At 32.6% G+C, this 26760-nt stretch overlaps 1 protein-coding gene across 3 annotated transcripts in view; it reads left to right on the top strand.

The window, feature by feature from the left end:
- Positions 1-26028, top strand: part of LOC114334081 (protein FAM214A) — a 232822-nt gene extending 206794 nt beyond the window's left edge. For all 3 annotated transcript variants that reach the window (XM_028284099.2, XM_050649958.1, XM_028284107.2), the window contains 2 exons: positions 933-1171; positions 15210-26028. In XM_028284099.2, coding sequence (XP_028139900.1) covers positions 933-1171; positions 15210-15378 — 408 coding nt within the window. In that variant the 3' untranslated portion in view covers positions 15379-26028. The remainder of the gene's footprint in view (positions 1-932; positions 1172-15209) is intronic.
- The last annotated feature ends 732 nt before the right edge of the window (positions 26029-26760 follow it).

Below are 26760 nucleotides of genomic sequence, written 5' to 3'. Positions count from 1 at the left end.
TTAAACACATTCTTAATATTAAACTAAAATTGTGAAAACCTATATTTAAGATTCCTTTGTTTAACCCAATTGTGTACCTATTTTCCGTGGTCTGGTCATGTTTGTGTCTTTTGCTCTGAAAGACCCCTGAGCAATTGTGTTCCTCGTTAATTCTTTTAATCGTTGAATAATATATATAATAATGAAGGAAAAAAAAATAAATAAAAAAAATAAAAAAATAATAAAAAAAATGAAAAAATAAAAAAAGACAAAAAAAACAAAAAAAAAATAATAAAAAAAAATAAACAACAAAAAATAATTATATACATGTTTATATAGCACATAGTAATCAAAAATAACTGCAAATGTAAATAAATATTGAAGTGTAAATCATTGTTATCACGGTAGATAGTATGATATCAACCATAGCCAATGTTTGTAAACATGTCTCCAGAGCAAAATAAGTTCGGCTAATGGATTAACTCCACAGTCAAGAAAACCAAGGACACACACACATACATGCTTATAAATAAAGAGAAATAAAAAATCATAAAATCGAATATGTGCTATGAAAAATAAAAATGATGTTAAATAGGAAAAAATGGTTAAAAATAAGTTTGGTCTATTTGTTCGAATACTATCTTACTCGTCCAGTTTCCTCAAACAACCTTACAATTTTTTGTAACGTAGCCTTATGGATTTAAGAATGGTTTGGGAAATTATCATTGAATAAGTTTGATTCTACTACTACTACTTTACTATAAGATTTTTCTATCGCCGTAGCCTCCCATCATTAAAACAGTAATTCACACTTTTTCATTAGAAACCATCTTTTATTTTAGAGCTTTTAAAAACACATAAAACTGTTACCTTTAATGCAATTTATTTTACTAAACTTTTCAATAAACATCAACCTATATTTCATCGTTTTTTAAAACAATTTTAATTTTCAGGGACACCTAAACATTGGCAAGAAGAGTTACAATGTACCCAAGATGGGCACGGTTCAAGTGACGCTGTTCAACCCGCTCGGAACTGTGGTAAAGATGTTTGTGATAATGTATGATCTCTCTGATATGCCTCCCAATTCTCAGACTTTTATCAGACAACGCACATTGTACATGCCTACAAATTGTAAAGAGGTCAACTTAGAATGGGGACCCAAGTGGCTGCGGTATCTTATACATTTAAGGTAAATTCACATTCATGAATGATTTGTCATATGTATATGACCTGAGTTTTCTAATATTTATGTACCAATGTTTTCTTTGCCGGCAGTTAATGTGTTAAATATTATGTAAAAACTAAAAATAAAGATTTATTAAAAAAATACTAAGATCGATCTTTTTCAAAATAATGTGTTTTGTCATATGTCAAATGTTATTTATTGTTTTCACCCAATTTTGAAAAAATGTAAACGTTATTATCCATGTCCGTCTGTCCGTAAACTCAACTCCTCTGTCAAAGCTTTCATTCGAAAATGAGGTGTCGAATGAAAGCTTATAATGCAAGGATGGTGTAGTAGTCAGTGAATTATGTTTGTTATTTCTCATCTTAGTTACTGTCATCTGCTTGTGTCATGTTTTTGTAATTTCATTAATCACCTCATGCTGATTTCTTGTATATTAAAACCTAGTTTATAAAGGTTTTGCAGTTTCATTACAATTTAATATACAAGAAATATTAAATATGGATAAGCAACTACGACCAGACAGATTCGATGCAGATCCGAACTCTTCTAGATCGTCTCAAAAATGTATACATTGGAAAGCTACTTTTGAAAACTTTATTTCCTCTGTAGTTGATGTCTCAGAGGAGATAAATTCAAACTACTAGTAAATTACGTGAGCAACAATATCTATGAACTTATCTCTGATTGTAGAAAGTATTCTGAAGTCAAAGGTATTCTCGAAACAATTTTTGTTAAACCCAAAAATGAAATTGTTGCCCGACATATCCTAATGACTAAAAGACAACAAGCTGGTGAAAATATAGATCAACACATTCAACATCTTAAGGTGCTTTCCAAAGACTGTAATTTTCGAGCCGTTTCTGCAGACCAAAATAGAGAAGATTATATAAGAGACTCGTTTATTAGTGGGATTCTTTCTAATGACATAAGACAACGTTTACTAGCAAACAACAGTATTACTCTGCAAGATGCCATACTGAAAGCCCAGTCTCTGGAGTCAGCTTCAAAACACTCTGAGGCTTATATCACTCCTGTACAAATTATTAATGCGATTTCATCCGAAACCAGAGAGGAAACTCATTATACTTCTGCTACTGTGAAAAGTTGGAAATGTTACTTTTGTGGATCAACTGAAAGACATCCTCGTAGCCTATGCCCTGCTAGAGACAAATTTTGCAAGAAATGCTCGAAAGTTGGACATTTTTCCAAGGTGTGTAGTGTGTAGGCTTCAGACGTCCAATTCAGCGTCAGCTGCCGTTTTAGCTACTACATCTAGTTCGAATGTTAGAAATCTTGCTGCTGCTCGTCAATGCTTATCTAAAAGTGTTACTAAAATAAAGACAGCTGAAAGTTTAATAGACACAAGTAGTTCTGAGTCATATATCAGTAAGAATTATGCATTGTCTATAAAAGTGAAAACATTTAGAAGTCATGCAAGCATACTAATGGCTTCAACAGCGCTCAGATTGACTATCTCAGGACATTGCTTTGTTAATTTAGAAATAAACGGACATTCCTATAAAAATGTCAAATTATCAATAATTCAAGATTTATGTGCTGATGTAGTAATAGGTCACGACTTGCTTAAACAACATTCTTCTCTAGAAATCACTTTTGCTGGCTCGAAAATGCCTTTAGTTATTGACCGTGTGGATAACATCTGTAGTTTGGCATATTGAAATATAGAGCCGCCCAAATTATTCTCCAATCTATCAACGGAGTGCAAACCAATAGCAACTAAATCAAGAAAATTTTCAACTGAAGATAGAAAATTCATAACTGACGAGATAAAGAATCTCCTATTGAATGTAATCATAGAAGAAAGCAACTCTCCTTGGCGTGCACAAGTACTTATTACAAAAAGTGAAACTCACAAAAAGCGCATGGTGGTAGATTATTCACAAACGATTAATAAATTTACTTATTTAGATGCCTATCCTCTCCCAGATGTTGAAGATATTGTTAGAAAAGTAGCAAGATATTCTGTCTTCAGTACTATTGATCTTAAAAATTGCGTACCGTCAAATTCCAATCAAAAATGAAGAGAAACTATACACTGCTTTTGAAGCCAACGGCCCACTATATCAATTTTGCCGGATCCCTTTTGGGGTAACCAACGGAGTGGCCTGCTTTCAAAGGGTTATCGATGGTATTATTAAATCCGAAAATTTAAAAGGAGTATATGCCTATCTTGATGATATTACTGTTTGTGGATTAAATCAACAACAACATAATGAAAATCTTAATAAATTTATGGAAGTAGCGAAGAAGTACAATTTAACAATAAATCAAAATAAAAGTTCTTATACACTAAATTCAATCAAACCTTTGGGTTATCAAATAGAGAATCAGACCTTAAAACCTGATCCTGAAAGACTTGAGCCATTAAAGAAGTTACCCTTGCCAAACGACTCACAATCACTAAAGAGAGCTGTTGGAATGTTTGCACATTATTCCAAATTTATCCCACAATTTTCATACAAGATACAAAAACTAGTCACATGCAGCACTTTTCCTTTAACAGAACGAGCAGCTGAAGCTTTTCAAATGCTTAAATCTGAAATTATTTCTTCAGCTGTTACTACAATTGATGACAAGATTCCTTTTGTTGTTGAATCTGATGCTTCAGATTTTTGCATTGCTGCTTCTCTTAGCCAAGGAGGAAGACCTGTTGCGTTCTTTTCAAGAACTTTATCAAAAAGTGAAAGAAATCGTTCATCAGTGGAAAAATAGGCTTATGCAATAGTGGATAGGTAAAAGACGCGGTTAGAATATGGAGACATATTTTGATAGGTAAAAATTTTCGAGTTATAACTGATCAAAAGTCTGTGTCTTTTATGTTCAATATGCGCCACACTAGTAAGATAAAAAATGAGAAGATTATTAGATGGCGCCTTGAACTATCATGTTAAAGTTTCGATATTCAGTACGGACCAGGAGTTGAGAATGTAGTGCCAGATACTTTCTCACGAGTGTGCTGTTCAATAAATCCTCGACCAAGTCTATTTGAACTACATCAATCCTTGTGTCATCCAGAAATCACCAGAATGGTCCATTGGATAAAGACACGTAACTTACCATATACTATTAATGAAGTCCGTGAAATGACCAATCGCTGTCTATGCAGAAATAAAACCAAAGTTTTTGAAAACTGAAGGGAGATTAATTAAAGCAACTTCGCCCTTTGAAATATTGTCTCTGGATTTTAAAGGACCGCTTCCACCTAGATCTCATAGCAAATATATCCTAACAATTGTTGATGAATATTCTAGATTTCCCTTTGTATATCCATGTCCAGATGTTTCAGCGAAAACTGTTGTGAAGTGTCTTACAAACTTATTCTCTTTATTTGGAATGCCTAGTTACATCCATTCAGATCAAGGGGGACATTTATGTCTCAAGAAGTAAAAACGTTTCTCCATTCACAAGGAATACCGACAAGCCGAACAACATCGTATAATCCTGAAGGCAATGGCCAGACAGAAAGATATAATGGAATTATATGGAAAACCATTTCTCTTGCTTTAAAATCTAAAAATTTAAAAACTGAACAGTGGGAAGAAGTAGTTGATATAGCTCTTCATTCAATTCGTTCTCTCTTATGTACAGCTATAAACAGTACCCCTCATGAGCGAATGTTTCATCATTCTAGAAAAGCTTTAAATGGAACTGCACTTCCTTCATGGTTGATAACCTCCGGAAAAGTGTTTATGAAAAAGAATGTGAGTCACTCCAAATATGACCCTCTTGTTGAAGAAGTGCAACTGATTGAAGCAAATCCGAATTATGCTGTTGTTAGACGTGAAGATGGCAAATAAGCAACAGTAGCTTTAAGACAACTTGCACCACGAGGAGATGCATCTCTACTTGACTGTGACAATGTTACTGGATCGGAGTCCGAGCTTTGTAATAAACAGTTTATGAAGGAATAACCAAGCCCTAGATTGAGGGATACATGTGAGGAAAATCCAAATATTTCTCCTGTTAACGTTCTGGAAGAGGGTGGCATTGAAACTGATTTGATGGAAGAAAATAAAAACATTTTTTTTAGAAGAGGTACAAGGGAAAGAAACGCTCCTGCTTACCTTAAAGACTTTGTTGAAAAATAAAGCTGGGGTGAATGTAGTAGTCAGTGAATTATGTTTGTTATTTCTCATCTTAGTTACTGTCATCTGCTTATATCATGTTTTTGTAATTTCATTAATCACCTCATGCTGATTTCTTGTATATTAAAACCTAGTTTATAAAGGTTTTGCAGTTTCATTTTTTTCATTTTTTTTTCACTAAAGGTGAGAAATTTGACCTCGGACTTCCGATTTTAGACATTCGACCGGAAGTACTGTTTTAAAGTCACCGGAATAGTTCAAGCGATATATTATTACACGTGCCACAGCAAGATAAGAACAAATGTTTATTTTTGGTTTTTATATAATTTCCCGTTATAAAGTTATAACTGGAAGTGCCATATTATATCCACAGGCCACAGAAATAATAGTACAAGTGACATATTAATCAAAAAGTATTGAAAAGTCGAGCTTGACTCTTTAGTCCCGGTTTTGAAAACATTTTCGTTTAAACAATAATTATTATAACCGAAAGTTTAGTAAAAGTTACTTAAAATTAGTCAAATTGTGTATCAATCGACGCAAAGTTACACGAAGAGTTCAAATATCGACTTCCACTTCAAATACCGATTCTACGTTCGATCACTTTAAGTGAAAACGTAGGACTTATGAAGTCCAATTACTTGTTTATTAGTGACTTAATTTTTCACAATCAGAATTCAACAAAAATCAAGAAGCAAATCTAGAGTTCAATAATTGAACTTCATTTCTCGTTAGTTGTTACTAAAAACAGAACTTTATAAGGTTACAATTTATTGGGGTCAAGCAGTTACTTTGATAAGAAAAATAAAGATGGAAGCTGTCACAAATAAGCAGCAAAGTATTTCTGAATAATATAAAATAAAGTCACCAAATTGAAGTAGACATACATATAGATCCAATATTGGTTTTAAGAGGCTACATCTGCGCATCTTTAAGATGGAAAACGCGTTCCAAAATTGCAGCTTTACGTTTGAATATTTTGTCGAGTTATTTGGCACACATAGGTATACTTAATATAGTAAAGAATGGCGGTAAAAAAAGAGCCCAATTTGAGAAATATGTTAGTATGCGGAAATTACTCTATAATTAAATAAAATATTACAAAAATAAGTCTTGGCCACCATGAAGGAGAACAAAAAATACACTTTCTTCAAGTAAGCTGTTTTATTCCATGCCTGGATTTAGTGTCACATTGGAACTACTAAAATCGATTATCTATAACAAGAAATCGAACTTAACTGGCTGATTTGGCAACATTTAGCCCGCCTATGACTATATTATATTATTATTATTATTATCACAATATTGTACCTTCGTCTTTGATAGTGTCACGTGGCTATGGCTATGGCTATTATCTTTCGAATTAATATTGATGACGTACTGATGTAGCCTCGGCTAAAACCTGATATTAGACTGATATTCCAGGCCTAAACTCATTGCCAGTACAAATTTGAGACATAAACGAATATGGCTATTACCAGGACGAAGAGAAAATAACCAGATAGATCATGTACTTATTTAAAAAAAATGGCTAAGGCTAACACTAAACACAGAAAATATGTCAGTGGTGTGGAAGAAGGGTCATATAATAACGATGTAGAAAAGGAAACCCAAGGATACCAATAACTATAGAGGAGTCATGCTGTTGAACACCACATACAAGATATTGACGAACGTTTTGAGAAACAATAGATAAATACACCGAATATACACTAGGACAATACCAACTAGGCTTCAGAAAAGAAAAATAGACTACAGACGTCATTCACCCACTAACTGATTGAATAGTGCTACGAACTAAAAACACTCTAGACATAAATTAATACAGTGTACAGATTCTAAAGCTGCCGGTGGGGGATGGCGTATATGCGCAGTATTATAGTCGTTGTATGAGAGAGAAAGTATTCGAAATAATGAAATAACAAAAAAAGAATGTGTGTGTACTTTGTACGCACGTAAGAAGTTATACTTCTATTATTATGATTTCAACGAAATTAATATACTTTAAACAGTTTATTTCTATTTTATTTAAATATTAAACTAATTTTAAAACTTTTTTTTTCTGATTCTGGCTTTGGTTTAGAACTAGAACCTTTAGCCACGTAATTGTATAACTTATCACTAAGTCAGGGGAGTAATGTGTAGTGTGTGTTGAGTAAGTGTCTTGTTACTTTGCAAAGTCGACGTCATTGTCTTTGCAAAGAGACGCTAATTGTTTCCGAACGTCTGCGGTCCCTCCGGCGAGTGAATTTAAAAAAAAAATTTAAAACTTACTACTAAAAAATTTTATTAAAAAAATAAAAGAATAAAACACACACAAACACATTGAAAAATGCCACAAAAATTATTTCTGAACAATAATCGTTGGAAAAATTTTAACTAAATACCTACGTATTTTCTAAAAAAAAATTATATAATAATATACTTACAATCGTAAAATGTATAAAAAAAAATAAAAAAAATAAAAGTTTGTATTGGAGATTGAACCCGCGTACATTGGCGCGGTTAGTTTTGAAATTCAAGCATCTTTAGATTTTGGCTACGGAGACATATGCATCATGTTGGAAGATAGACCAACTGAACGTTTTAAACTCTTGACAGTTTTGAATTTAACCAAATTAGTTTGATTTTTGTGGAATTGAAATATTAAAATACAACAAAACATAGAGTAAGAAAACAATATTAGATGCATATTGGTAGACATTTGTTTGTAATCAAATTATTCAGAGCATTACATACTAGGTAGGTTTATTTTACATTTTCCAAATAGTTAGGTAGGTACCTATGTAATTTTTTATTACGATACTGAAACATTTACAATTACGTACTTACCTGTTGCTTTTAAAAACTATTTAAAAATGCACTACAATTATAATCTTGCTTTTTCTCTGCCCTCACAACAATAAAAACTAACATACACAACATTTGTTTACCCACAACCGACATATTAAACAATTATTGACAGTTCATTGTAATTAGCCAATCAGAGCACGTTTAACGTTTCAGCTGCGCTCAGGACCAAGACTTTTGATGAATTCGCGCACATATAAATTTACTCCCAACGCGCCTAAAGAAGTATAACTTCAATAATATAATAATAATTTGTTATTTCATTATTTCGAATACTTTCTCTCTCATACACCGACTATAATACTGCGCTTACACGCCATACCCACCGTCATATTTAGAATTTGTGCACTGTATATTTATGGACTTCCAGCAAGTATTTGACTCTGTAAATAGACACCAAAGAAATAATATCAATGAGGGAAACTTGCTTGAAAGAACACATTATATAGGGTGAGGCAGATAACTGGCCTATTAGAAATATCTCGAGAACTAAAGGCAACAGAATCATAAAAATTGGAATAAAGGGGTTTTGAAGGATGATCTATTAAATGAAAATATTTTCATCTCTTTGCAACTTCCGGTTATACCGGAAGTTGCTTATAACTTCGTTTTTTTTAATGGGACACCCTGTATATTTTTACATTTTTGGATTCTCTTCGATGTCTTCTTTCTTAAAATATGGGGTTTTGTAATATTATACAGGGTATTTTAAAAGATAATTACGTTTTTTTATTAATTTCGTAGCAACATTCACACCCTGTAGAATTGTAGTAGTTTGACATCTAAAACTCTACTTACGTTAAAATGATTTTTAATATACTCTACTATTGTTAAGAATCATTAGTATAGCTAAATTTTAAATTTTAGTATACAGGGTTGGTCGAAACTCGGAATGAGTATTTTCTGAGTTTTCTTAAATAGAACACCCTGTATTTTTGTATTGTAGTGAAATGATAGAAATAGAAATATTTATTCATCCTTTTAAGACATTTTTACAAATGTATAGGACAGGTCATATACAGTAATATAACTGTTACAAGCTAACATTGTTTAGCTACACAATTTTTTTATAGGTACCTAACACCTAACACATATTATAAAATAACATATTTAGACTAACATTTTTAGACATTTTAGACTTTGTATACACAAAACAATTTATACATAAAAAATAAAATAGTGTAAAATAGTTTATAGGCTATCGTCAAGGAATTCTTTGACGGAATAGTAGCATTTGGCTAATAATAAATTTTTGATTTTATTTTTGTAACTGTTAAAACTAGCAATCTCCTGCATTTCATCGGGAAGTTTATTGTACAATTTCATTCCAATAAATTTAAAACTATTTTCTAATCTTGATGTTTTAAACTGGGGTATTCGGAGCTTATTACAATTTCTTGTATGGTAATCATGTCGATGAGCATTAGTTTCAAATTGATTGAAATTTTCTTTGACAAACAGAAGAGTGTGGTAAATGTACAGACTATAGAATGACATGATTTTGTATTTTATAAACGTTGGTTTACAAGTTTCCCGAAATTTTAGCCCGAATATTTTTCGAATAATTTTTTTCTGAGTTACAAAAATTTTAGGGCTGTCAATAGAATTTCCCCATAGTAGTATGTTGTAACTCATATGACTGTAAACAAGGCCGTAATAGATATTGATCAGTGCTGATATCGGCATAGTATCTTTTATTCTAGAAATAGCATAAAACGATTTATTTAATTTTGTATTTATTGTATTGACTTGTTCAGTCCATCTCAAACGGCAATCTATATTTAAACCTAAAAATTTTGTTGTTGTAACTGACGAAATAAGTATATTGTCAAATTTAAATGATAATGAGTATACATTGCTAAGAACATTTTGGGAATGAAAATATAAAAATTGAGTTTTATCAACGTTTACTATTAATCCATTTGCTTTGGACCAATCTACAAATGACCCAAAAACACCGTTGGATAATAATATAAGTTCCTCTTTACTAGGCGCAGAGATCGCTAGTGCAGTATCATCTGCGTAAATAGTAATAACTCGAGATTTAATGTAATCAGGAAGATCATTCATAAAAAGAATAAATATAAGCGGTCCTAAAATAGATCCTTGAGGGACTCCTTTATCAATATTGAAAACTGTCGAAGCAGAATTCTGATATGAAACTAACATTTTTCTATTGCTCAAATAGTCTACTATCCAGTCCAAGAAATCTCCTCTGAAACCTAGGTTGTAAAATTTATTTTTAATAAAGTTAAAATCCAGACAATCAAAGGCACGGGACAAATCAAAAAAGAGACCTGCCACATGCCTTCCCCTGTCAAGATCTGTATATATATAATTAAAAAAATAGATATTTTATAGTACTTTTTTATTTCTTAAGCATTCCCTATACCTAGCTGCTTTAATTTGTGAGTTATTGGTGATTCAAGCTAAACATTAATTGCAACAAAAAATACGTAAAATTTTATTAGGTTGGCCGTGAAAATACTCAATCCCAAATAATTTTTCAGAAATAAATACATATTAATCCATACTGGTCCTTAAAATTACCAATAATGGTTTAGCAATCAAAATACCTACGTAGTTAAAATTGTTGGTGCGATTAACAATTAAGCACAAATTAAAGCAGTTAGGTATAGGGAATGCTTAAGAAATAAAAAAGTACCATAAAATATCATTTTATTACAATACTAAAATACAGGGTGTTCCATTTAAGAAAACTCAGAAAATACTCATTCCGAGTTTCGACCAACCCTGTATACTAAAATTAAAAATTTAGCTATACTAATGATTCTTAACAATAGTAGAGTATATTAGAAATCATTTGAACGTAAGTAGAGTTTTAGATGTCAAACTACTACAATTCTACAGGGTGTTAATTTTGCTACGAAATTAATAAAAAAAACGTAATTATCTTTTAAAATACCCTGTATAATATTACAAAACCTGATATTTTAAGAAAGAAGACATCAAAGAGAATCCAAAAATGTAAAAATATACAGGGTGTCCCATTTAAAAAAACGAAGTTATAAGCAACTTCCGGTATAACCGGAAGTTGCAAAGAGATGAAAATATTTTCATTTAATAGATCATCCTTCAAAACCCCTTTATTCCAATTTTCATGATTCTGTTGCCTTTAGTTCTCGAGATATTTCTAATAGGCCCTTTATTTGCCTCACCCTGTATACCTAAATTAACTTATATTAAATACCCATTTACTACTTATAATATAATACAGGTTGAGTCATGAGGAACTGTACATACTCCTACCTCGTATAGAGGCCCCTATGGGGAATAACAAATGACCATTAAAAAGTGTCTGCTCCCATTGTTTAATAATATACAGGGCGAGTTTCGCATTTTGACAGAAATTTATATTCGTCATAATTTTTGAACGGTCAGATCGATGTGTCTCTTATTTTGGTCAATCGTTACACTATTACCACCTAATCAACTGATTTATTCAAACTAGAAAAAAATCAGGTCCGGCTTTAAAAAATTAGTTCGTTTGGGTCTTAGAAAAAATTTCACCCTGTATAGGCTTTTTGAAAACTCTAATATTAATTTTACAAATTAGACATATAGGCAATTAAAATGACATATTTATTTTTTCCCCACACGATTACTTAATTTTTTATAAAAAAATCAAATTTGACTATGAATTAAAAATTGGGTAAAGTGAACCATAGATTAAAAAAAATTAACTTTTATTACAAAAATTATTATTTTTTAAACAAATATTTGATTTATGTTACCACCTAATCAACTGATTTATTTAAACTAGAAAAAAATCGGGTCCGGCTTTAAAAAATTAGTTCGTTTGGGTCTTAGAATAAATTTCACCCTGTATACGCTTTTTGAAAACTCTAATATGAATTTAACAAATTAGACAAATAAGCAATTAAAATGGCATATTTATTTTTTCCCCACACGAGATTACTTCATTTTTTATTAAAAAATCAAATTTGTCAAAATCGCAATTTTACCATAAAAATAAAAAAAATAAACAACGTTTTTCTTAAAATTAAAAGTTTCACCATTATTTTTTCTATAACACGTCTAGATCTAAAACTTTTCATAACACTTCTCTTTGGACTCTCTAGTTTAACATAGACGTGATCAAATAGATAAATGTTAAATTTTTTCACTTAATTTTTTAACTTTCCAATTCACGGAGCTGCACCTTTTATTTTTAAAAATTCATAACTTTTACGAGAAGAAGACTGAAAGTCTACAACAATTGTCATAGTCTTCACTATGGTAAGAGATATGTACTGTAAAAATTTCAGAAAAAAAAATTTTAAATGGAACGTTGTATCGTGTGGGAAAAAAATAAATATGCCATTTTAATTGCCTATTTGTCTAATTTGTAAAATTCATATTAGAGTTTTCAAAAGGCGTATACAGGGTGAAATTTTTTCTAAGACCCAAACGAACTAATTTTTTAAAGCCGGACCTGATTTTTTTCTAGTTTGAATAAATCAGTTGATTGGGTGGTAACATAAATCAAATATTTGTTAAAAATAATTAATTTTTGTAATAAAAGTTAATTTTTTTAAATCTATGGTTTACTTTACCAAACTTTTAATTCATAGTCAAATTTAATTTTTTTATAAAAAATTAAGTAATCGTGTGGGGAAAAAAATAAATATGCCATTTTAATTGCCTATTTGTCTAATTTGTAAAATTCATATTAGAGTTTTCAAAAAGCGTATACAGTGTGAAATTTTTTCTAAGACCCAAACGAACTAATTTTTTAAAGCCGGACCTGATTTTTTCTGGTTTGAATAAATCAGTTGATTAGGTGGTAATAGTGTAACGATTGACCAAAATAAGAGACACATCGATCTGACCGTTCAAAAATTATGACGAATATAAATTTCTGTCAAAATGCGAAACTCGCCCTGTATATTATTAAACAAGGGGAGCAGACACTTTTTAATGGTCATTTGTTATTCCCCATAGGAGCCTCTATACGAGGTAGGAGTATGTACAGTTCCTCATGACTCACCCTGTATACCCTACTTACTAAATTACTTGCTAAGACTACATACTAAGCTTAGTGGCTAAACTTACAATGTAAGCCTGTAATGGAAAACTCTAGTAGAAGCTACAATACAGAAACAATCAATATAGAAGTAAAAGTTTGACAAGGTGACAGCCTGTCTACAACACTTTTGAAGATAGCACTGGACGGATTAAAAACTGGAATCAACAAGATAGTCATACAACGCTCTACGCACATTATAGTGTGACATAATTATGTGACCCGACTGTTTTCAGCTCTCGGCCTAACAGACGCCGAAGATGTTTACCAAGTAACCTTTTTTTATACAATGATTTATGAGGGACCCTAATTTAAAGAAAGATCTCGTTCGAGTTGTTTACATACCTTTTTCTAATAATTGTTCTTTTGTTATTATACTAGTAAATTCGATTTTACGTGCTTTAAGTTATTATGTAAATACTCGTTTATTCTGGATAGTTCTTTTGTATTCGAGATGATTAAGCATTGTATAAATAAGAGGGATTTTGAAATTAGCAGTTAGTTTTGAATTTGAAAGGGTCGGTGTACTTTGATATGTAACGGGCGCGGTATATTTTTTTTGTAATTAGATAAATTAGTAGATTTGGTGTAATAAATAAATTAGATATCGGAGTTTGTAAAATAAAGGATATAAATTCAGTGTTTTTCATTTGTTTAGAAGTAAGTTATTAAAAATAAATAAAGTCAACTAAAACTAAACATTAGTGCCTAAAAGATCATAGAAAAGTCAGTTTTGTAATAATATGATAAGCTGACGGCATAGTAATAGCCGCAAGAAATAAAAAGTTTAGAATAATTACTGATGACTTGATGACTCTGATAGAAAACGCGAAACTAGGATAACTAAAAATAAATTAAGAAAAGACGAAGTATATTGTTACGGGAATTATTTGAATGACCCTCAGTATTTGTTTACGACCGCTCGGCGCCGCTTCATAAAAGGGGAACCCATTACAAAACCCTGATCTGGAGACATGGATGAAATGTTCGATTTCGTCCATGTCTTGAAGAAAAAGAAAAGAAGATCCTTGAAGAATCTTTTTAGTCATACATATAAAGGCCAAAATGTTGAAATGGCTCGGGCATATATTAAGACGATAAATAAAAAGAAAATATTAAAGTCGAAACCTACAAATACAAGAGCTAGATGAAGACCAAAGTGCAGATGGGTTGATCAGGTCAGAGAAGATATCACCAGAATGAAGATAAGTACCTAACTGGAGGACAAAAATAGAAAGTAATGGAGCTTAATTAATCGCCAATCGGGCGAAATCTCACAACAGCCTGCGAACGAAGATGACATATAACAAGAAAACAAAGAAAAAACTGAGTGGACGACACGATTTTTCAATTCGTTCAAAATGTTACACTTACACAATACAGTAGAACCCCGTAAATCCGAACCCCGCGAATCCGAACTTTCGGCAAATCCGAATTAACGGAAAGTGAAAAAAATTTAAAAATTCAAGACAAAAATTTAAAAACATGTTTATTATACAGAGTAAAGCCAGAAAATTGAACGATGTAGAATTGCTAGGACTTTCACATTTAAAATTTCTTAAAAATAAATATTATACTTTAATATACCTATAGGTTTATAAAGGTTAAACACAAACTTACTTTGGTTCTCTCGTAGTCAACTTGAGTCCAAAAATATTGTCCACACTCTTGCGAGAACGTTTGGCTACTCAAAATCACAATGAAAGCTTTGAACTACTAGTTAAGGCTAACTTTCGGATAATCCGAACTTTTCGGAATCCGAACAGGCTGTCCCCCCAGTTAGTTCAGATTTGCGGGGTTCTACTGTAGTATTCTCTCTACGTATCTACGTATATAGTAGAATGACCAGAAAATTATAGTATTTCCTCCCTATATACATTCAGAAATATGTTTTTCTGTGGGTCTGACGCTATTTTTTATTTCATTTTTACATTATTTCTTCCCAAAAATAGTATTTTTTTAATTGAAATTTTTAATTCGATCAAATAAATAGGATTTTTATGTACATAATTTTTCATACTCGTTCGCTTTTCAGATTTATGAGTTCGAAATCCGGCAAGATCTACCTCCACAGCGACATCCGCATGATCATCTTCCGCAAATGTGACATGGACACTGCGACTGCGCACGGCATCGAAATGCGCTACGAACTGCGAAGTTTCACTCACATGCCTACCAATCCAAGGTATTCACCAAGAAAGTAACCAGAAACCAATTACGTAGAAGTAGACCAGGGTAAACCTACATCCGTCAATATGTATAAGTTTTTTTGTCGATCGGTATTGGGATGCTTCTTTCCAAAGTAGACAAGTGTTAGAACTGTGGTCCTTAACAAAACTGGATTCGATTGGTATCGCTTTTTTGTTGAGTTATTTTTAGTAGAAATGCCTCGTATGTTATGGAAATAAATGCGCATGACAAAGATTTGTATAATCTTGTTGACACAAACAAATTATAAAATACAATAAGATTTGATTTTCTTTAAACTAGATTATGGTTGTATTTTTCTGTCCGATTCCGTTTTACCGCTACAAAGTTACACCAAAAACCTTTTTTAATTCAATTAAAAGTACCATCTTGATTAAAATATTAACCTAACATGTCAAGATGACAACTGGCATGTAAGATAGATATGACAAATGACACTTACGTGAGAAATCACTCGGCGGTCTAGATTTTGGTACATATATTTGGCGGATATTTTTGACATATACCGTATTATAAAAATGATAAATTTTAGTTGGTTTAAAGAATATCAAGTTTTAATGTTAAAAAGCATTTTTCCGCTTCAAAAATACCCTCATAGTACAATGAAGACCAAAAGTGTTTTTGTTTGAGATAGTTATTTTGACAAATATTACTAAATTAATATTACAAAATTCTGTTCAGCGTTTTAAAGTTGATTTACGAATACAAGAATCTTATGCCAGCACCACACTTCGCTATGTGCTATTTGTTATGCGGCTACACTGTATGCGCCCAAATATTTTTGTCCTTTGAAGTGTGTAAAAACCGACAACTGGACGGATAGGCTTATTTTCTATGCGTGCTTACACGCTATGCGCGCGCATAAAGCGAATGCTGATGAATGAACCCTCCACATTTCTTTATATGCGACCGAATGAGACGCATAACAAATAGCACATAGCAAAGTGTGATGCCGCTATTTTATAGTTTTAGACATACGCATAATGAACCAAAAATTCATTTAAATATGAGAATTTAATGGAGATATTCTACTTATTTGAGCATTTCTAAGACACTGAATGCGTCTGAACCGCGTTTAAGAAATAATTCTGTATGACAAAGCCTGCAATTTAGGGTATCTAAATTTCAGTATAATGTTAATCTTTTTTTGTCCACATTTTGTTTGTGCAATTGTGTATGGAATGTATGAATTAAGGACCACTGCAGAAGATATAGAAGTTGTTAAAAGGCTTTGAAGTAGTTCAAATGTTATCAGGTACTTAAGCATACTAAAAACATTATGCTGCAGTATATACAAGGTGTCCCAAAAGTAGAGGAACGGTCGAATATTTCACGAAATAAACGTCGGATCGAATAACTGAAAAATACGTATTTAATATTTTTCAAAAATCTATCGAATGACACTAAACACGACCGCACTCTACCCCCTGGAGGTAGGGTGGGGGTAACTTTAAAATCTTAAATGGAAACCTCCATTTTTTATTGCATATTTAGATTCCGTACGTAAAAGTAAGCAACTTTTATTGGAGACATTTTTTTCGAATTGTGGATAGATTGCGCTATAATCGGTAAAAACGGTTTATCGTCAGACCATAGATAAATTACAGAAACGGTCCAATATCTCGAGAAATACACTTCCAAATGAAAAACCAAAAAACATTTTTTTAATATTTTTCAAGAACCTATCGAACGACCTCAAACACGACCCCCCACACCTCACCCTGAAGGTGGAGGTGGGGGTAACTTTAAAATCTTTAATAGGAACCCCCATTTTTTATTGCAGATTTGGATTTCTCATAAAAAAATAAGTAACATTTATTCGAAACATTTTTTAGAATTGTTGATAGATGGCGCTATAATCGGAAAAATGCAATTTATTAGCGCCATCTATCAACAAATCTAAAAAATGTTTTGAATAAATGTTACTTATTCTTGAATGAGGAATCCAAAATTGCAATAAAAAATGGGGGTTCCTATTTAAGATTTTAACGTTACCCTCACCCCACCTCCAGGGTGTGAAGTGGGGGGTCGTGTTTGATGTCTTTCGATAGGTTTTTGAAAAATATTACACACGTGTTCTTTGGTTTTTCATTTGAAAGTGTATTTCTCGAGATATTAGACCGTTTCTATAATTTACCTATGGTATCACGATAAATCGTTTTCACCGATTATAGCGCCATCTATCCACAATTCGTAAAAATTGTTTCAAATAAAAGTTGCTTTTTTACATAAGAAATCCAAATCTGCAATAAAAAATTGGGGTTTCCGTTTAAGATTTTAAACTTACCCCCCATCACTCCTCAGGGGATGGAGTCGTGTTTTAGTGTCATTCGATAGATTTTTGAAAAATATTGAATGCGTATTTTTCAGTTTTTCGATTCGATGTTCATTTCGCGAAATATTCAACCGTTCCGCTACTTTTGGGACACCCTATATATGAAATATAATGAATATTTACGCTTATAATTCGTATTGTAAAGCATTAATTAAGTATTATACTCCTCAGATTTAATTATCAATACGACAACTTGTTTATATTCTTAATTTCTAATGCAAGTTTAAGTCAATTTAAGACAATTCATCATTCTTGTTAATGTAAAGGCAATCTTACCAATTATCCGATGCCTATAACAGCTTTACTGTATGTTCAAAAGTTTCTGTTATCGACCAAACTCAAAACATAGCTTCTCAAAATCATAAAAAAGCCACTACAGATCTGTAGAATCTATCCACCACATTTAAAAGGCAACAAACAAATATGTAAATGTTTATATTCTTAGATATAAATATTTATATCCAAGTTATATAGCTTCTAGTTAGATTTTTATTCATATTTGCCAATTTTGACTGTTTGCTGTCTTCCCTAGAAGACGACTACGTGAACTTTTTTATTCTTACTGAGCACATGAAGATATTCTTTGGTTTTTTTATTTTGATTCAATTTTTAATACATATTATGTTAGTCTCGCTTACAGTGATAACTCGTCACTTCTGTCGGTGCGTGACTTTTTCGAGTTTAAAAATAGAAAAAGTCGCAAGGGACCAGATCTGGAGAATACGATAGATGGGGTAGCAGTTTGTAGCCTCATTCGACCAATTTAGCCGTGAAGACGCGAAGGTGTGAGCCAGTGCGTTGTCATGGTAGATGAGCACCTTTTTCTTCGCCAAGTGGAACCGTTTTTTCTGCAATTCGGCATAGTAGAGCCCTGGAACCTTGGAATCTCAGAAAACAATGGCCATAACCTTTCTGGTCGATAGGATAGTCTTTCCCTTCGCCTATTTTTGACGGTTGTCATTGAAGGAGAAGAGTCACTGTATACATCATCCAAGCGCTCTGGCTTTGTCTGTTATTTTGATAGCTTGTCGATAGGTTAAAAATTTCCAAACATTTTTGAACCAGACCTAAACCGAAACTATATTAACTATCACAGATTCTTATTGGTTTATAAAATGAATTATATACATACACATTTTTTAGTTAAAAAGAGCAACAACCTTAAGGAGAAGTTTACATCCTAATAATAACATTTGATCTACTCCAAGTATTTACTAATATCGTATTTAAGACTCATCTTCCAAGAAGTCGTAGCTTACAAATAGGAAAGAATCGTAATAGAAAAGGATCATCTGTCTGTTCACCTCATTCTAGAAATAAAATGAATATCTAGATCGTTAACTGCCATTTTAATGTAAATAGGTGTAAATATGAATCGTTTTAGTTTTGTTCAAGTACAAGCAGTCATTGTGTAAGCATCAGATTTGCGATTTACAGAATACCGGCTTTTATTTGCACACAATATAATACAACTCTCCTCTCTATTGTGGCGAACGTCATTTTATATCATTGCCGCCGATCCATCTCCGGTGCGCGTCGATGGTGGTGAAAGATAGGGTGTGAGTGTGTGCGTACAGAGCAATCGCATGCCGGCGGCGCGAGCTGGCGACGTTACCGTTACAACCTGATCTAACCATTGCAGGATTTACATAACCTACTTTTATAGGATTTTTTCGTCTTTTATGAGGATATAAAAATGTTCGAAACATATCTCGGTCCTACTGGGTCTATTTATCCACCTGTTCTTTTTTCTCTATTGCCTTCTTTATATATCCGTGGTTATTTTCTGTGGTTAGCATCTTCTCCGCTATTTCTGTAATTGATTGTGGCATGTCTTCCAGCTCTCTTTCAAGTAGACTTTTGTAACACATTTTTCATTATAAGCAATTACCTATCATTTTCAGTAGTTCCAAAGCAGTAAAGACATGCATTCAAGCATCTATGTCCTGGCAGCATCTGCATCAGGAAGTTATCCGAATTCCAGTAACGGCAATCCATCTTTTCAGTTTTGAAGTCAACGATTCTTCCACTGCGATGCATTCCCGATCTAAGCTTATTTCTCTTTCTATGTTATGGTCGACGTTCTTGACGTTCCCTTGCGATATCTTCGCCTCTTCTGATATTTTTCTTAGAACCTCGGCGTAGACTCTTTCGTGGAAACATACCTCAGAAGATTCTTTATGTCTGCTCAGGTTATCTGCCTTTTGTACCTCTGTGTCAGGACATCTCCACTCCAGGTCTATGTCGTATAGAGTACAATCGATTTTCGTACATAGACCATACATGCTCACCTCAGCTTTCATTTTGAGTTAGTCATCCTAGGTATCTCATGAATTTCTTTGTAATTTCAGTCACTTCCTAAATTTCTGTAAATTTGGAATTTCGTTGTCCGTTGAGGACTATGGTCTCGGTTTTACCGTTTATCAACCATCGCGCATGATTACTGCGCACCGATGATAAGATCCTCCGCCTCCCTATCTTATGCGAGCATTAGCATATCCCGAGTTATTTGCGAATGCATATAGCGTGTTACACTCTCACAGTATTAGCATATGAACCCGTCATAGCTGGGGCAGTAAAGTCCAAAAGGCAGCGCTGAAAAATCTCGTTGAATTTACTAAAGATAGATTTTTCACAGTTGATTACTGTGATTGTGTAGAGAAACATACTGCGGTCGGTCAAGCGAAACGTAGAACAGGGGTTACTGAGAGGGTATCAAAGTTGCTTTCCTACGAAGGTAATTAAATCCATTTACTACGGCTGAAAATCAGTACACACATTCTAAATTAAATATAAATAAAAGTTATTATAGTCGGTCAGCTGTATGACGGGACAGAGCCGGCCGGTCTGCCCCAGTGAATGTACAAGGTTATTCACTATATTTTGACCCCCTTGCAGGCTTTATTTACAGAATTAGAAAAAAATGTAAAATACCAAAGTTATTCGATTTTAAAATTATGATTTTTTGACATATATATCGTACTAGTGACGTCATCCATTTGGGCGTGATGACGTAATCGACTATTTTTTAAATGGGAATAGGGGTCGAGTGCTAGCTCATTTGAAAGGTTATTAAATTCCCTATTCAGTAATATAAACGTTAACATGATTTTTATACAGGGTGTCAAAAAAAAATTAATTAAATAAATTGTTTAATTATTAATTCAAAATTTTTTTGGACACCCTGTATAAATAATGATCTTAATGTTTATATTACTGCATAGAGAATTGAATCACCTTTCAAATGAGCTAGCACACGACCCCTATTCTCATTTAAAAAAATAGTCGATTACGTCATCACGCCCAGATGGATGACGTCACTAGTACGATATATATGTCAAAAAATCATAATTAAAAAATCGAATAACTTTTGTATTTTACATTTTTTTCTAATTCTGTAAATAAAGCAGTTTACAAGGGGGTCAAAATTTAGTGAATAACCCTGTACATTCATTGGGCCCGACCGACCGGCTCTGTCCCGTGATACAGCTGACCGACTATAATAACTTTTATTTATATACAATTTAGAATGTGTGTACTGATTTTCAGCCTTAGTAAATGGATTTAATTACCTTCGTAGGAAAGCAACTTTGATACCCTCTCAGTAACCCCTGTTCTACGTTTCGCTTGACCGACCGCAGTATGTTTCTCTACACAATCACAGTGAAAAATTTAGCTTTAGTAAATTCAAAGAGATTTTTCAGCGCTGCCTCTCCGTCTAGTATAACTGATCTCTCGCTGCACTATATTTGATAGATTTTGATGTTTACTCGGAATAAGTACTTATTATCATGTTTGCAAATAAAAAACGGTCTTCTGTCGCTTTAGAGGTAGACGTATGTTACTTGAATATAAGCTGAGTATACTTTTGGTCTCTAACTTTTAACCAACTTACAATTCCGTTTAAAAACCGTTGTATGCCAAATCGTCTCTAGAGCCAGAGACTCGTCTATTCACATTGAATTAAATTGTGCTCAGCTCACAGAAATATATATATATCACATAAAATATCGTTCGTTTTTTCGAGTTAGTTAAAAACTATATTTTTCTAGCATTTACTAGTATAAAGACCAGAAGAAACACTTGAATAGTTTGCGCCGAGAGTAGAGGACACCTACAGGAACACATTTGTAAAGAATGGTTGTAGCATGGCTGACTTGAGTAATTCCATATGGGGTATTTTCTTGCGAAATTTACGTTTAATTTCAAATACGATATATTGCTTCTGTTGATATTTACTAGCAACTTATTTAGACACAACGACAACATGTACTTAAGAGGAAACAGTAGCGATCAACAGGTAGCAAAAACGCGTTCCAAGATTGCGGCTGTAATTTTGAATATTTTTTCGAGATATTTGGCACACTTATTCGTAATATAATAAAGAATGGCGGTACAGAGCCCAATTTGAAAAATATATTAATATCTGGAAATTACTTGTAATTAAATACAATATTAAAAAGACGAGCCTGTACCGCCATTAAGAAGAACAAAAAAATACACTTTTTTCAAATAAACTTTTTTATCCGATGCCTAGATTTTGTGTCATTTTGGAACTACTAATGAAATAAAAAATGTTAGTAGTTCCAAAATGACACAAAATCTAGGCATCGGATAAAAAAGTTTATTTGAAGAAAGTGTATTTTTTGTTCTGCTTAATGGCGGTACAGGCTCGTTTGTTTAATATTGTATTTAATTACAGAGTAATTTCCACATAATAATATATTTTTCAAATTGGGCTCTGTATCGCCATTCTTTATTATATTACGAATACGTGTGCCAAATATCTCGAAAAAATATTCAAAATTACAGCCACAATCTTGGAACGCGTTTTCGCTACCTGTTGATCGCTACTGTTTACTCTTAATGTGTTTGTAGAATTCCACTTAATCGGCAAAAGATTGATCATATTAGACATGATAATCACTTTTTCATAACAGTAATCACAATTTTTAGGCGGGTGGCTATTATCAAAAAATATCGATTCATACTCACCAGCTGAAACTTGTTTTTTAGTCGATAGATCACAATGTCGATATGCTATGTTGAAAATTTTCCATGGCAACATGTTTATTTATTTTTAAACAAATTTTTAAACAAATTACAAAAAATTGCTTTTTTCGTTTTAAAATCCCTTTTTTTTTTGTTAATTTGGATTTTCCAAAAGTTATTCTTGTGATTTTTTCGTAAAATGTTTACGTTAAGCGTGAAATGTAAGTAAACGATTAAAAAACAACCGTAAGAAGCCATTTTTAGCGTTTTTTGAGACCATTTTTCAATAGGTTGGACATGAATAAAAAATAAAAAATATAAGATGAATTGCGCATTTTGAAACTTCTGTGATTTCTTATATTTCATCTCATATTTTTTGTTGTTTTTTTAATTCGATGTTCAACCCATTGGAAAAAAGCATCAAAAATCGCCCAAATTTTCTTTTTTCAGCACTTTCATTTGTTTATTTATACCTATTTTACGCCTAAAGTAAGCATTCTACGACAAAATCACAATAACTTTCGTTTTAAAATAAACTTACGTGCATAGAAATCGGCCCACTTAAAAACTTGGTCATTTTTGATGTCTCATATTTCCTAAACCTGTTGGCCGATTTAAGGATTTTTTGAACATGTTATAGCCTGATTCTTTAGCAATACCACTGTAATAATATTGTTGCTAAACAGGTAAATTTTCATTGTATACCGGGTGTACCAATCAAACTGTGTTTTTTCTCAAAGTTTGCATCACCCTGTGGAATATTCTAGCATTTATAAAATACTGAAATTAAAACCCAACTATAGCATCAGGTTTTCTTAACATTCTGCTTTTTGATTCATTCGTTTATGTTTGATAATAAAAAAGTTAAATACTTTAACAACTAGACATAATATGTTCTTCATCAATACACGGTGTTTTTAAATAAGTGCGACAAACTTTAAGGGGTAATTCTGCATGAAAAAGTAATGACAATTGGCTTTATAAACGTATGTCCGCAAATGTTTCGTTTCCGAGATACGGGATGTTGAATTTTTCTTACAAACTGACGATTTATTTATTGCTTTAAAACCAGTTCAGATATGCAAATGAAATTTGGTAGGTTTTAAGAGCTAGTTATTGCGGATTTTTTGACATAAAATTAAGAATTTTATATTCACCATTTGCGTGCATACGGGTAATATGATCGGTCATATTACACGTATGCGCGCTAATGGTGAATATCAAATTCTTAATTGTAAGTCAGAAAATGTGCAATAACTACGACTTAAAACCCACCAAATTTCATTGGCATATCTCAACCGGTTTTAAAGCAATAAAATAAATCGTCAGTTTGTAAGAAAAAATACAACATCCCGTATCTCGGAAACGAAACATTTGTGGACATACGTTTATAAAGCCTACTGTCATTATTTTTTCATGCAGAATTATCACTTAAAGTTTGTCGTACTTATTTAGAAACACCCTGTATTGAGGAAGAACATGGCTACTTGTTAAAGTACCTAACTTTTTTATTATCCAACTTAAACGAATGATTCAAAAAACAGAATGTTAAGAAAACGTGAGGCTATAGTTGGGTTCTAGTTTCAGTATTTTATAAATGTTAGAATATTCCACAGGGTGATGCGAACTTTAAGAAAAAAACACAATTTGATTGGTAGACCCGGTATACAATGAAAATTTACCTGTTTAGCAACAATATTATTACAGTGGTACTGTTAAAGAATCAGGCTATAACATATTCAAAAAATCACTTAAATCGGCCAACAGGTTTAGGAAATATGAGACATCGAAAATTACCAAATTTTTAAGTGGGCCGATTTCTATGCACGTAAATTTACATAACTGAAATTATCAAAAAAAGTGATTTCGAAGCAAAAATGGCATTTTTTATAACTTGTTTAAAAATTGTTATAAGTAAATCGATTGTAATCTATCAACTAAAACAAGTTACAGGTTGTGAGTATGAAATCGACGTTTTTTGACAGAAGCCATCTGCCTATATTGCCAAATAGTAATGTTGCTATTGTTAAAGATTAGAGAGCATTCAGTATTCCAAACTATTTTAGTTTGGACTGTATTTAAATTATGTCTTGTTTTACTTTTGTTTTTATTCATAAAAAAGAACAGTTTACTTAAACCATGTTAACATGGTATATGGATATATTTATTAAAAAGGCCCTTTCGGGCTATATCACAGAACGGTTTTGGAATGACTTCCATCGTCATTACAAGCTATACATGGTTGAGCCACTAAAATCTATGAGCGAGAACCCTTTAAATGGTGTAAAGTTATTATTATGTTACATTATAGATATTATTATGTGATGTTTGAACTTTTACTTGATTTTACATCATAGCACCGCAGTACTTCCAATTATGTGGGTTGCTGGCTCTGAGAGAAACCTCACTAAATGGACTCTAGATAGCAACTGGCTATTTTTTTTAATTGCAACTAGCCATTTTTAGTGGTTCAACCATGTATACCTTGTAAACAGCACTGATGATGGAGTTCTTAATCCAAAAACGTTCTGTGACGTAGCCCGAAAGGGTCAGTTTAATATAAATATACCTTTTATAAAGCATTTTTAAGATTTATGGTGTACAGCCGACTACAAAAAATTCGTTTCCTTGTGGAGAAATGTACAAGTTAGCCATGTTATCAATCATTCTTGTTTCACTTCTAAAAATTTATGTAAAGGAGCGTATCCACTATGTTCGCGAACCTCTTGTGCCCCGCGCTCCCTGCAACTGCTCCAATGGATACGGCATGCGCTCCTCTACATATAAACTGCCAACGATTGGAGCGCTGAGGTGGAACGCTCACCGTTGCACGGTGAGAGAGCGCGAACGTATCCCCTATGTGGAGCAATTGCAGGAGCACGGAGCGCAAAAGAAGCACGAACATAGTGGATACGTGCCTTAAGAGATTAATAGCGAATAGGATTGAAGAACTTGTTAGTTATCGCTTGTTTTTGTTATGTATAGGAACAGGATCAGTTGTTTTAGCGTAAGGTACCAGTAACGTGTGTTACAGTCCATTTTTGCATCACACGCATTTCTTATTTTATTTGTAGATACAGGTTAATTTTAGACTTATCGGATTTTAATCATTTTTTTTTTTTCGATATCGTCCCTATGGATTTTTTTTTATGATTGGACTTTGAGCATATTATAAATGTTTGTCAATTCTTGGTAGAAATGCGTATGATGCTGTGAAAGCTTCTATAATTATTATTATATGAAAGATATTTATTATATATACATATATAAATTATACTAATTTTTTATTAGTACATGGAAAATAAATGTGTGATCATTACTTGTCTTTTAATTACCTAATAGGAACACTACGATTGGTACACAATCTGCGTATAAATTTAATTATTTATATCCTTGTGAGAAGAGTTGGAAAGAAGCTGGATTACTAGCAATTCACAAAAAAGGTCCAAAAGATATTTGCAGCATTGTTCAGAGCAGCTGTCTCGAAGGTCAGAATAGCCATGATGATTGCCAAACTTCGGCACGGAGATGTCACTTCGGCGGAGAGCAAGAAAGATCTCACCTGTTATACTGCTTGTGTCCACTTTTTCGAAATTGAACACATGGTCTATTTGATTGCCGATAATAATATATTATACAGTGATGAGCGCGCTAATATCCGGCAAAATAGCACAAAAGATGGAAAACGTATTAAGTTGTGAGATAAAATGAATTGAAACTAGTCGAGCTGGGAAATTTAGCGATAGTAATCTTTTTATTTACATTATATTGATTGTTTCCCATCTTTCTTTCCCAGAGGAGTATGTCAACTAAAACTGTCACTGTAGTCGGAGAGATAGAAGCGGATTTTGTGCGTGATAAGTAATATGGAAAAACTATACGGGGATATGTTGAATTAGTTGTGTACATGACTTTCACCAACGGCCGGAAACCAGAGTTGGGGCCGAGGGTAGTTATAAGGGGTCAAAGTCGCGGATTTTATTATTTTTTTTATGACGCTCATGATCGAGATAGTGCACCAAAATTTGGGAATAAGTAGGTCATGACGTAA

This window comes from Diabrotica virgifera, chromosome 4, assembly GCF_917563875.1.
Source record: "Diabrotica virgifera virgifera chromosome 4, PGI_DIABVI_V3a".
Lineage (NCBI taxonomy): Eukaryota > Metazoa > Arthropoda > Insecta > Coleoptera > Chrysomelidae > Diabrotica > Diabrotica virgifera.
The sequence above is the reverse complement of the archived record's forward strand: the minus strand, read 5'-3'. Positions and strand labels throughout refer to the sequence as shown.